Consider the following 14,488-nt stretch of genomic DNA (forward strand, 5'->3'; position numbering starts at 1 on the left):
TTTCAGAAACTTGTACGAACCGAAGTACACGTCCAACTGCTTTTTTGACACTTTGTCTATGATCAGCATGAGGAAACCAACTCTTAAACTGTGTTAATAAATCAGAATGCTTGAAGTACCATTGAACTCCCATTCTCTACTCTGCTTATATAAGTAAACTTTCTAAAGCTGGATTATTTCAACTTTTTCATATTGCCAAATTCTGTCCTTATGTCAGCCCAAAACATGCTGAAATAGTAGTACGTCGACATGCATTTATCACATCTCGCCTCATATTACTGTTATGTTTTTTCTGGACTATAACATCTCGCCTCACTACCAGCTCACTATCTCCCACTTGCAATATATTCAAACCTGTGCCGCAAGAATGTTAACTTGCACTAAACATTCTTCTCACTCTTATCACTCCTATTCTTGTTAAACTCCACTGAATAGCTGTGTCTTCTCATATTGTTTACAAAATCGATCCTATCTCTCTCATTTACTCTGTCCTTACATTCCCTCTCAATCACTCTTATCTTCTTGGTAAAATTTGGCAAATCCATGTAGATGGTTGTAAAATTTGGCAAATCCATGTAGATGGTTGTCAAAACTAGGCAAGCAGCCAGCAAAATCACTGCAAGTATATCAAACATATTCACTGTATTACTCAACCCCAGTTATATTACACAGTGTTTACAGTGCTCCTCTATGATCTTACATACATTAATGTTAATAGTAGTATATAGTTATTATTTATTAATGAACATCTGGATTTTCAGCGGTAATAAAGAAAGATATTTTTGCTTAAAGGGTTAGTTCACTCCAAAATTAAAATTGTTCTAAACCACCAAGTCCTTCGATTGTCTTCAAAACACATTTTTAGATATTTTTGATGAAAACTGAGAGGCTTGTGGGATTGATTGTGGAAATAAAACTGCAGTCTATGGGACAGTCACAAGCATCTCAGTTTTCATCAAAAATATCTAAAAATGTGTTCTGAAAACAATAGAAGGACTTTGTGGTTTAGAACGTCAGGGGAAAAAGATTTATGATAAAATATTTATTTTAGGGTGAACTAACCCTTTAAACTAAAATCTACACTCTGGAGATACAAAGTAGGGATTTATTTTTTTTTTTTTTACAAAGAAATGCTCTGTCAGAACTCATGTCTTGCTGCCTAATGCCTACATAGACAGCTCTCTTTATAAAGAGCATCGTAATCTGCACAAAAATGCCATAGTCGATTTAATTTTTAAAAAAATATTTTATCAGATTCACCTAAATACTCTTAAACACGATGTACCAAAATTGAAAAAAATTGAAATGCATGGATCAAATATACAATAAAATACAAGTGTATTTATAGTCAACCTTTGATTTGCTTGATCTATCGTCTCGGCTGCACTGACTTTGTCGACATACTGTATGATATGATGCATACGTTTTGGAAAAGAGCTAATAGTCTTAGCTTTAGTTTGCCCCTCCGGTTCATTATAGGTCCGGGCAGGACATAAGCTAAGACAACAGGGAGAGAGACGGTATTGATGCAGGCTGGACTGATGTAATGGTTACCGTCCCTCAGGCTTTCAGCTCATCAGAAAAGCCTTCTCAATTATTCATACGTCCTCTTCTGTTAAAGAATACAGCAGTGCTGGCACTTACCAAGCAGCTGGCTCCTTTACATCTGTAGCTATGACCTGTTCTTAATGGAGCTGCATCTGCCAATGGCCACATTTGCCAGATAAAAGTTAAAGGGCCGGCTTGAGTAATCTGAATAATTGGAGAGAGTGATTGATTTGACCTTCACCGCCCTCTTGGTTTGATGCTTTCATAATGCAACAAGCTTTGTCTGGCTTCTTATTTATGCAAAGCATTAACAAATAATAAAGTGTTATGCTTATAACTGTAGATAAATGTTGAAGTAAGACTATAATAGTGATCGTTCATGCACAAATGAAAAGGGAGAAGTGAATTAAAAGAATGGCCAAGCTGCTCTTCTTCTTGATAGTTCAACAATGACCAATGTTTATAGTGACCTTGGTTGTAAAGCTTTTAAAAAGGACAGAAAATCATTATAAAAGTATCTTAAAGTCCCCTTGTGATAAAAATCTATTTTTTATTGTTGTTTATTTGTATTTGGTGTTTTTATATGCTTTAAGACAAAGCATGTCCAAATTCATCATTCAACACCATTGCTGAGGATTTTATTTATATATATATATATATATATATATATATATATATATATATATTAGGGCTGTCAAAATTAACGCGTTAATAACGCGTTAACGCAAATTCATTTTAACGCCACTAATTTTATTAACGGAGATTAACGCAACGCGCAATTTCTGTTTGACCCTTGGTCCAGCCCATAGTTGAATGAACAGAGACGCAGAGAAATGTGACTCTCTCTAAATGAGTAAAAGGTTTTCATAGAAATAAGAACATTAAGCAAATTGTCTACCAAATCCAATGCTCTAAATGCTCGTTGGACATCTGATATGATCTTTATTTATACGTCTGAGAGGTGTAACGTTACCGTCCTCCTAATGCTTAATCTAATACAAAGATGCGTCTCAATTCATTTTGGTTTCGCTTTTATGCATGACTTAGAAAATAGACTGCAGGACTTGCTTGATGTTAAAAGAGTCATTAAGAGAGATAAAGTTCGGTACCTGATTAATGTTAAAGAGTTATTAAGAGCGACAAGATTCAAAAGCGATCCCCTCACGCTGACTGACTGATATCTGAAGCGCGTGCACATAGACGCGCGAGTGCGCGACCCGGATATATAGACATCTACACAAAATTACAGTTTTACAAATATCTGTTTTGATAAGAATTCACGCAGGTAGGCTCTATAATCTGTTATGTTTTAAGTAAATGTTTGGTTAACTGTTGGGTAAAACTATCTGATGTGTAACATTATATTAGATCACTTAGATTTTAAGCAGTCTGTCTCAATGTCAATCAAACAAAAGGAAAAAAAGTTGAACATACATTGATGATGTTTTTGCTTTGTGTGTGCTAAATCTATTAGTTTTACCAGTGATTTTAATGTATTGATGTGGTAATATAATGTATGGATGTGGAAATGTTTGTGGTAATTTGACTCTTTCAACTTCAAACACGTGTAGTTCTGTCATATTTTGTTAACAAATCATGCATTGTTCTATGTTTTAATAGAGAATGTCAAAATATGAACAACTATTTTTTAAAAATTTGCTAATTCCGACTCAACTTGCCAGCACAGGTCACAAATGATGCAGCAGCAAACAAAAATGGAGAAAGAAAAATCTTCTGAAAGGAAAATTCATATACAAAACAATGGCTGGTGATTCTGTTAAAATGTAAACAGGCTGTTGTTAACATACATTTGCATAAAGCATCTATATATGTATATATGATTAGAATATTAAAAACCTGAAAAGTGTTAAATTAGGGTAAATTTAGAATGGATAAAAATGTGCGATTAATTTGCGATTAATCGCAGTTAACTCATGAAATCATGCGATTAATCTAGATTAATTTTTTTAATCTATTGACAGCCCTAATATATATATATATATATATATATATATATATATATTTATTTTTTTAAAGACAGACTTACAGTAAAACCACGGTTTGAAATCTCATCATTCAACACCATTGCTGAGGATTTTATATATATATATATATATATATATATATATATATATATAATATATATATATATATATATATATATATATATAATATATATATATATATTTATTTATTTTTTTAAAGACAGACTTACAGTAAAACCACGGTTTGAAATCTCCTCGGTTTCCTACGTCACAAACATTCAGTGAGTCACGTCAACACAGTTGATCAAGCAGTCCGAGCCATAGAAATGTATGCCGCATAGACTCAGTCTTAGGGCCACTCTCATTTCTCTGTCTTACCCCTTTCCCTTTGTCTTCGTCCGAGTGAAGGGGAAGGGGTAAGACAGATTGTTCGTCTAAAAAATGAGACACCACTCGATTACTGTTTGCGTCACCTTCCTTTGCCGCTAACTGGCTGCTACGTAAACAGACAAGCCTTGACAAACAAAGAAGATGCCGTTGTCTCAGGTTGTGGTATCGATTGCCTGAGCGGAGCTCAACAAATAGCGCAAAACTTAGCTGCTAGCTAGCGCCTTAACTAGCGATTCAAAACAAAAACATTACAATTAAAACCGCTTGAAACATTTTATTAAAAGTATCATAAAACGTGTGTCATAATATAATCTCAATTAAACAACGTTAAAATAACGCTACTTTCATGTGTGCGACTCCTTGACAGTTCGACGTTCATTAATAAAATTCCTACGTTAACGTTTAGCCCTCTCTTTCAAGTGTGGTCCTTATCACACTTCGTTTCAAGGGCTATGTATCCCTACGCCTTGGCCCTAGCCCTTGATCAAACTGAGAATTGAGACCCCACTTCGCCTCACATGAACGCGCAAAACCGAGGTGAAGGGGTAAGGGGAGGGGGTAAGACAGAGAAATGAGACGCACCCTTAATTCTGTGCTGCTCACATGTGCACTGTGCTCTGGCCTGGTGCATTTGATTGGAGTCAGGGATTAATTTGCATATTCATAGATCCACATGTTTAATGAGGCAAGGTGTAGAGTTACATTCAAGCTATTTTAAGGGGCGTTAAAGCTATTCTGACTTATTAACAATGTTTAAGAGTTGGATTCCTCATGCTATACATAGGCAAAGTGTCCAAAAAGCAGTTGGACGTGTGACGGAGTATTTCTGTACCGAATACACTTCGACAGGGTTCGTACAAGTTTTTGTATGTAAAGTGCAGAAAGTACAGTGAAAGTCCTTATATGGCAAGGCAAGGCAAGTTTATTTGTATAGCACATTTCATACACAGAGGTCATTCAAAGTGCTTTACATAGAAATGAGAAAAAAATATATAAAAGAGAAAAAAAGAAAATGTAAAAATAAGAGATACACGATAAAATCACAATAAAAACAAAGATGCCTGAGAATTTAAAGTAGCAATTAAATATGGGCACTTTAACCAGAATAGCGCACTCACACACCATCTAAGAGCTGACATGATATCAATGTCACCAAAGATGTGTGTTGTTTGTGAGGAAAATTTAAGCTTGTTCAGCTTCCCAAAGAACCCAGCCTTATGGAAGCAATGAAAATAGTTTGTTTATCCAGGGTAACAGTGGAGTTGTACATGTGTGGGGCAGTCTCAACCGGGTCGTGAGGCGCAGGCGGTACGTAAAACTGCATCAAATGTCTGTGTTTTGTTGGGAATCGGTTTGTAAGTGCATATAAACGACATGAACATGTAGTGAATCATAAGTTATCCAGAGATAGGGGGATAATGTTTGTGTTGCTTGCTCGTGGTATACCTTTAGGAGCTTGTGTTTATATGGAATGAATTGGCACAGCTAATCTGTCTTTTATAAATCTGATAAAACTAAAGACTCTTTAGATCAGTGGTTCTCAAACTGGGGGCCACGAGATGGTGCCAGGGGGGCCCCAGTTTTATGAGATTTTATAAAATACATTAATTTATCATGAATTCTGTGTAATTAAGCCAACCAACAGCACTACTTAATTCAAATGTTACATTTTAGAACAAATTTGTAATAAATTTTCTTTGGGGGGGGCCGCGAAGAAATGCATGGTACACAAGGGGGGCCACACGCTAAAAAAGTTTGAAAACCACTGCTTTAGATCAGTGGTCTCCAACATGGTGCCAGAGTCTGTGAGTTGCCCGCCAAAGCACATTCTATTAATAGCCTCAATTTTAATATTTTTTTATTACAACATATCGACAATTAAAATCAAATGAAATTAACTAAAACAATAAAAATTTTAAGTAGACTATATCAAAAAAGTAGCCCTCCAGATTGGTTTTCTATTGTGGTAGCCCTTGTACTCAAAATGGTTGAGAACCCTTCTTTAGATATTATTAAGGATGTAATGCTACTCGATAGGTGCTCAAGATTAACATGAGATAAACAGAAACGGGGTGTGTTATGTGAGCTTTAAAGGGACATTCCACTTTTTTAAAAATATGCTCATTTTTCAGCTCCCCTAGAGTTAAACATTTGACTCACCGTTTTGGAATCCATTCAGCTGATCTCTGGGTCTGGCACTAGCACTTTTAGCATAGCTTAGCATAGCTTAGCTAGCAAAATTACACCATTAGCATCATGCTAACAAATAACCAAAGAGTTTTGATATTTTTCCTATTAAAACTTGACTCTTCTGTAGTTACATCGTGTACTAAGACCGAAAATAGTCCCCTACTATTGAAAGTAACCAAGGGGACAATTTTCGGGCAGTGTGTAATATCACTACGCATGCTGCAGACATGTTACAGCAGCAAAGTCCTTGATTATTACGCCAGAATGAGAGTATAGTTCCTAGCCATAACTTTTTATTTTCTGTTGGTCTTAGTACACGATGTAACTAAAGAAGAGTCAAGTTTTAAATAGGAAAAATATCGAAACTCTTTGGTTATTTTTAGCGCAATGCTAATGGTCTAATCAGATTCGATGGATTGTGCTAAGCTACCCTGATAGCACACAAATATCTCGAAGACGTCTATTTGATGTCTGCGTTTACATCTGCAAGACGTATTATTTAGATTGTTTGCTCATCTGCAATACGTCTCTGAGACGTTTCCTAAAAGATGTCATATAGACATATTGAAGACATCTGCAAGACGTTTTTGATTTAGAATGTATGTAAAGCAGCTCTTTCTAAGACCTTTATAAGACGTTTTTACACACCAGATGTATTCCAGATCTCCAGATCTTTACCAGACATCTTGCAGACGTACCTGTGCTATCTATGATAAAAGTGCTAGCGCCAGACCCGAAGATCAGCTGAATGGATTCCAAAATGGTAAGAATCAAATGTTTAACTCAAGGGGAGCTGGAAAATGAGCATATTTTCAAAAAAAGTGGAATGTCTCTTTAAGGAATGAAGAAATTACAGGAAGTTTTTCGCAGAAAAAAACTTTTACATGTGCTGTTTTGATGCTCAAAGATGAGTTTCAAGGGATAAAATTATCGACTACATTGTGCAACCTTATTTTCTGCAGGTGCACCAAAAACGTGAACGAACTTTATTTAGCCCCCTTTATATATTTTATGGTTGATAAAGATTAGATGTGTCTATGAAGGAGTGCCACATTATTTAGTTGCAGCAGCTTATTGCATTTTGATAATGATCAAAGCTGATGATACACATTAATACTAACAGATTGCAAATAGGTCAATTTACTGCTCACTTTGAGTGTGTTTAGTATGTATGCTGGTGTTTTAGTATGCGTTATTCAGTGCCACAGTTATCTATCAGGTAAGCGTGTATCTTCCTGCTCTCGCTTTAGCCTTTGTGAAGGTGTTGTGCTCTTTACATCAAAGGCAAACATAGGAAAGCACTGCTCCGCAAATACACTGGTCCAGAGGGAAAGGCATGTGAATTCTTTATGAGGCTGACCTGATTCCCGGCTGCTCCCTCTCCTCCTCTATCCCGGGCTGTTTTCTTATTGCAATGTCTTTGCTTTAGCAGGTGCGAGCACACAGTAAGATTTCTTTCCTTATGCTGAGTCTGTTTGTGTGTTTGTTTGTGCGCGTGGGATGGCTATGCCCCGATCACAGGTATTCTGGAGATGGGAGCCAAGCAGTCGGCGGTTGGCGGCGTTCCCCTCAGTCAGTCGCCCACTCTGAAGAACATCCAGGAGGCCTATACAGGCGGCGAGGACCAGAAGGCACTGGAGCTGATTCGTCTTTCCTGCGAGAATAACAACAGTGGTCGACCAGACGGGGTGAGTTTGTGGTTTGATGCGTTTTATGGGGAAGTTTTGTTGTCTATACAAAGCAAAGAGCATTGTGAAGTTCCCCTGGCGCTAAGCATTGCAAACAGCTTGACACAGCAACATTGGCTTACAATAACCAATGGCATTTGTTAGGGGATATGTCCAAACAATGTCAGTCATGAAACTGATTACATCTTGTCAAAGCTGTTTGCTTACCATGTTAAACTATATTATAACCCAACTCCATTTGCTATAAATCTATCTACACTATATTTTATTGGTCAATTGGTCCTTTCACATATAGTGCAAACATAATTGTAAACCACACTGGATGTGCAAAGGTTTTTGGCCATTGTGGAAACATGCTGTGAAGTAAGTATGTTTTCAAAAACATTCCTGTAAACGGTTTACAGTACAAAGGGGAGTAAACATACAAACGGCTAAATCAGTATTGGGTGTCACTGTGCCTATAAATAGGCACAAATTCTTATGTGCACGCTTATACACGTTTGTTTTTAAGGTGGTTTAAATAGAGTTGTTTCAAGCATCTTAGACTGTTTGTCTGTTACTTTATGTAATCCCAAAGTGAGGTCAGGGCAAAAGCTTTTGCAGTGTCCTGTGCATAAAACAAGAATGAGAAACAAAGGTATTTTATGACATATATGCTTTTTTCTGTTGTGTAATGTGTTAAGAGAACAAAAATGCATCCAAACAGCTGCCCACATGCTGTTCTGATTGGTCAACTCGTGTTACCAGATCTTGCACAAAGAAACAGAACATGAAGTAACCAAAGCCAGTATGAATAGTTCACCAAATTCACCACATAATTTTCTCACCTTATTGCCATCCTAGATGTATATGGCTTCCCTTTTCAGCAGAATACATTTTGAGTTATATTAAATGATATCCTTGCTCTTTTCAGCTTAGTAATGGAATACTTGCTTTTTTAAAGTCTATCCTTCAACAATAAAGTAATCCATGCGACTACGGTGGGGTAATATTTTGTATGTCTTCAGAATTGAAACGATAGAGAGAAAGCAGTTAAAGGGAAACTCCAGCAGACAATGAAAATTACCCCATGATTTACTCAATCAAAAAATGTCCCTGCTCTTCCAGGCTTTGTAATTGTATTAAACAGGGACCAGGGAACAACTTCTAATTTTGAAGCCCAAAAAAGTGCATCCACCCTTCACAGACGTAATCCACAAGGCTCCAGGGGGCCTTCTGAGGGTGATTGATGTGATTTTGAAATAAAAATACAGATATTTGAAACTTTATAAACTGTAATAACTGTGTTCCGCCGACATCCAATACACATTTACCAAAGAGTAGTGTAGCATACGATAGCGTTGCATGTGTCCCGCTTTTATGAAATTATTTGTCCCGTCCCAGCCCACCCAGCACCACTTTTAATGATGTAAATTTCGACCTTAATGTACTCGCACGTAATCTTCAATCTTCACTTATTTCTTCGTTTTTTGTTGTTGTTGTGGCTGGCGGCGGGAGATGCTTTTGTGACGTGAGGCCAAAGGTATAAGGACATCACGTAAGTTACATTGCTACGTAGGCCTACATATTGTAACCTTATCAAAGAGCCTAATAAAAAATGAAAATATATATTCTCATATACAGTGAAAAAAATGATTCATTTAATTTAATAAATGTTTTTAAGGTAAGTGGTTGCAATCAATTTATTTAAGCTACATTTAAACAAAAGTTTTATATTTTATTTTATTTTACTAATCTTTTTTGTTTAAATCGTTTTGTTTAAATGTAGCTTAAATAAATTGATTGCAACCACTTACCTTCAAAAAACTGATTTAATTCAATGAGTCATTTTTTTCAGTGTATTTAATATTATTTATATTGAATTCCTCACAACAAACGTTTTTTTATTTAGTTTTTAATAACCCAACCCGCCCTGCAAATAAAGTGACATACCTAACCTGCGGGTTATAAGACGACACGCTAGCATACGATACGTAAAATCAGGAGATGAAAAAAGATTCTCGAGCGAAACGTGAGTTGTTTTAGCTACAAATAGGGATAATTCAATATACTCGCCATTTTCATTCAAATCCATGGTTTAGACCTTTTATTCTAGACTAGTGTTTTGTCTCTTCTCAGTGTTTCCACATTCGTCACTACTTGTCGTACGTTACTGTGCTGAAACTCTCTGGTGAATGCGCATTGGATGGTAGCGAAAGCTAGTTATTATAAAGTTTCAAATAAGGGGTGGGCAATACAGCCTCAAAATTATATCATGATATTTTAAGAATGTTTGCGGTAATGATATTTATGACGGTATAAAAAAATTATGGAAAAGGAAGGGCAATTTCCATCCAATGAGCTGTCATTGATGACAGACTACCTAATTCAAATTGTAAATTCATTGTCAGAAATAGAATTAAAGTGCAAAAGTAGTGACAAACAGCATGAGTCAAATTTAAACAAAGTACAAACTAGAGATGAAATGGTATGAAAATTTTACATCATTATGACACTACCACAAATTTTCAGTAATTTTCACAGATCCCAGTAACTTAAAGGAATATTCCATTTTCTTAAAAGAAAAATCCAGATAATTTACTCACCACCATGTCATCCAAAATGTTGATGTCTTTCTTTGTTCAGTCGAGAAGAAATTATGTTTTTTGAGGAAAACATTGCAGGATTTTTCTCATTTTAATGGACTTTAATAGACACCAACAATTAACACTTAAATCAACACGTAACAGTTTTTTTCAACGGAGTTTCAAAGGACTATAAACGATCCCAAACGAGGTATAAGGGTCTTATCTAGCGAAACGATTGTCATTTTTGACAAGAAAAATAAAAAATATCCACTTTTAAACCACAAATTCTCGTCTAGATCCGGTCGTGATGCGCCAGCTGACCCCACGCAATACGTCATGACGTCAAGAGGTCACAGAGGACAAACGCGAAACTCCGCCCCAGTGTTTACAACTGTTGAGAAAGAGGACCCTTCCGACGTTGTTGTATGTCAAATGATACTAATTAATGTCTTTGTGTCAGTTAATTGTTTACAATGGTCCACAAATGTGCGTTTTATATATGTAACACGTGACCTCCTACGTCACTACGCATTTACGTTAGGTCGCGCTGAACCGGACCTAGAAGAAAAGTTGTGGTTTGAAAGAGCATATTTTTTATTTTTCTTGTCAAAAATGACATTCGTTTTGCTAGATAAGACCCTTATGCCTCGTTTGGGATTGTTTATAGTCCTTTGAAACTCTGTTGAAAAAAACTGTTAAGTGTTGAGTTAAGTATTAAATGTTGGGCTCTATTAAAGTCCATTAAAATGAGAAAAATCCTGGAAAGTTTTCCTCAAAAAACATAATTTCTTCTTGACTGAACAAAGAAAGACATCAACATTTTGGATGACATGGTGGTGAGTAAATTATCTGGATTTTTCTTTTAAGAAAATGGAATATTCCTATAAGTCATTAGCTAACAATTTAAAATTTTGATATTAAAATAATTTTACATGTAAGTGCACTTTTGTTCGCATAAATATTAAATAAATAACATTAACATTAATCATAGCACATGATGGGTTCATGAGATAAATGCTGATGTAGTTGAGATAAAAATCAAGTGATTTCCCTATATATCGCAACTCCTTAACACTTCAGTTTAACAGTAACTAAAGTAATGTGGACAGCGATGCTCGATGCTCGATTGAGTCATTAGTTTACTTTTTGGGCGCACATCACCCGCTGCTGCTAGTATCTCCTCTTCACGTATCTTTACAGCTTGGTTGTACTCGCGTTGCTGACATTCTGCTCTTGCTCTCAGCTGTTGTTGCTGTGTGAGTTAGGGAACATAAATGCACCATACGTCATCACGGCGCTATATCATTGATATCATGATCTGACATTTTATTATCATGTAAAAAATTATACCGGTGTTATCGTGAACGGTATGATATGGCACACCCCTATTTAAAATATGGATGTTTTTCTTACAAAATCGAATCGAGTACCCTCAGAAAACCTTTATTTTCCCCCAAAGTTGTTCCATGGTCCCAGTTTACTACCTTTATAAAGCTTGGAATAGGGCTGTGACGGATGGTGAAGTGTGACCCACGGTGGTTAAGTGTGTCTCCCAGAGGTGTCTTCATGTTTGTGTGAACGCAAATGGCCAGCAGAATGTTAGTGCGCTATATGCAATAGGAGGCAACTGATATCAGTGATGACCTGCTGGCTTGGGGTTGGAACAATGAGGAAAGATATTCTCTCTTGGTCACTCAAGGTTGCGAAAAAGTATCAATCTGTGCTACCAGTACACCATCATACGCACACGCATTCCACCACATGCGCGTCCACACTAGAGGTCTTCTCGGGTCCAAAGAAATGTACCCGACCCGAAATGACCCGAATCACTTCATACCCGAACCCGACGTGCATAAATAAAAATTTTTTAAAGAAAGACCCGACCCGAGACAAACCAGAGAAAATTAGACCCGAGTCCGACCCGAACTAGTGAAATTTTTTTTTTAACCCGACTGGAACCGAATGTAAACGGCACTGACGTGTGTGCATTCTGCAGACCCACGCGCAGCAGTCAGACAGAAAGAAACTCCGGTGGCCTTGCAACCAATTTGGCGAGCTGCTCCATTCGTTTTACTTTGTTATCTGACGACGACACCAACGTAACCGCTAAAATGTACATTTATAATTGACTGACATGTTTGTCTCAACGAAATAACCTTCCGACAACCACGCAATGTCGCAAGCGCTCTTGGCAAACAGATGAGAGGGGTGAAAAGGACATTGACGCACACAGGCGAGAGAGTTCGGGTCTTCTCGGGTCCGTTCAGAAAAAACATTCATTTTTAAATTACCCGAGACCCGATGCCGCTATTATTGTACCCGACCTGTGTCCGAGGCACATGTGAAACTTTTAGACCCGAACCCGATCGGGTCTCGGGTCGGACCTCGGGTTTTCGGATCTAAGTGGACCCGTGAAGACCTCTAGTCCACACCACAAAAGCAATCCGGTCGAATGCGAATGCGACTACCTCTGAATGTTGTCGAAATTAAAGCTCAAAACCTTTTTCACCCCATTTACACATTTAGCATCATCCACTTGTGATCTAATCAACCAAAACGCATCTTAATACTAGGCGTAAACGGCCTCTAAATGTAAATGCATACAGATAAAAAATGGTGTCACATTGGCTTCATATTGGTCATTGTGTGTTTTGATGAGGAGTCACAAGACTTCTAAGATCTTAAGACCAGTAATTATCTAACGTAATTTAAATTGAGTTTAATTGTCATTTTCTCGCGAACTGTTTCTTTAACTACACTCCGAAAACCGTTTTAGTCTCAATTGTCATGTGTCTGTTGAAAAGCTTTGTTCACAGTAAGGTGATTACAGACCGTAGCTTGTGGTCAGAGAGTGCAGTAATACTGCACTGTAAATACAGTTACAGGTCTCTAATGAGGTCATGAGTGATTGATGCCGTGACTCTAATGGCTCCTAACCGACCATCAGTTAACAAACCCACACCTGAGCCTCAGTTTCTGGCTTTACTCTCATCGCTCGACTGCAGATAACATTTGTTCTTTTTTCGATTGCAGTCGGCATCAGTTTATTATTGAGCACACTGGTCTCAGACAGTGGCGGAGCTAGACTTTTAAATCAGGGGTGGCAAGGTATTATTTTGGGGGGTCATCAATATACAAAGTTTACACTAAAAATAAATTATTTTCCACAAAATGTATATAGATTAAATTAAAGTTGTTTTTTTCCAAAATGTACACAATTATATATGTATTAAGTATACATAAAAAATAGAACAACTGGACTGGGATCTGTTTGGCCCTGATCTGCACCTGACTTTTGTCTCTTTAGAAAGAAGTTGGTAAATAGCTTTTTCTCTTTATTCTGTTGTCCCTATACAAAGGAAAACTTGGTTACACACCTAATGAAGAAACCAAAATTTTAAAAATTTGCTTGTTATTATTTACCATAAGTACACCGTTACTAATAATACAAATACTAAAGGAATACATTACGACAAAATCTGAGGATATTGAGGTCTAGCCTATTTGACAACACAAGGAAAATTGCTTAAAGACGTGTAGACATGTTATGTTAAGTGAGGAGGGAACGAGTTTCCGTAAACTTTAAAGGCTCTCTAAGCAAATAATGTGCAACGTCACTTCCTGTTGATGTTTGAACTGTTTTCAAACAAACGGAGCGTAGCTAACGCCTCCCCCTCCCTCCCCCGTCCGTGCTTTCATGAACGCGCCCAACCCCCACCCCCAAATCCTTCTTGTCGTTTATTGGCTGGAACACTTTGTTATGTTTTGTTTCGCTAGGTTTGGCCACTATGTTGATATTGCCGTTTGTCGAGCCTGAGCTGTCTACAGAGATCGCGTTTTTTTACAGTTTGATCAGCAGACAGGCAGCAAGCAGATAGTGAGGAGATGTTTGCTGTATGTAACAAAAAATGTTTTATGGTCTAAAACGCGTCATTTCCCTTAGAGCGCCTTTAATGTATTGATGTAAATAGACTTCTGTCCCTCACATTAAGCTATGGAATGGCTTCAGATGACTTTGTGAAATTATAATCCAACCCTCTCAGACCCAACTCACCCAAACTGACGTGAAAAAAGCACGAGGCACCCTGTACTCCACGGTGGTTTTTATGCTGCATTACAC

The 14,488-nt window shown here is 37.1% G+C and overlaps 1 protein-coding gene across 1 annotated transcript in view; it reads left to right on the top strand.

The window, feature by feature from the left end:
- The window catches only part of lrrk1 (leucine-rich repeat kinase 1), a 151,199-nt gene that overhangs the window by 17,147 nt on the left and 119,564 nt on the right, over positions 1 to 14,488 (top strand). Inside the window, exon 3 of the mRNA XM_073858779.1 lies at positions 7,635 to 7,801. Within this exon, the coding sequence (XP_073714880.1) occupies positions 7,635 to 7,801 (167 nt within the window). The remainder of the gene's footprint in view (positions 1 to 7,634; positions 7,802 to 14,488) is intronic.

The sequence above is a fragment of the Misgurnus anguillicaudatus genome, chromosome 21 (assembly GCF_027580225.2).
Source record: "Misgurnus anguillicaudatus chromosome 21, ASM2758022v2, whole genome shotgun sequence".
In the NCBI taxonomy this organism is placed as follows: Eukaryota; Metazoa; Chordata; class Actinopteri; order Cypriniformes; family Cobitidae; genus Misgurnus; species Misgurnus anguillicaudatus.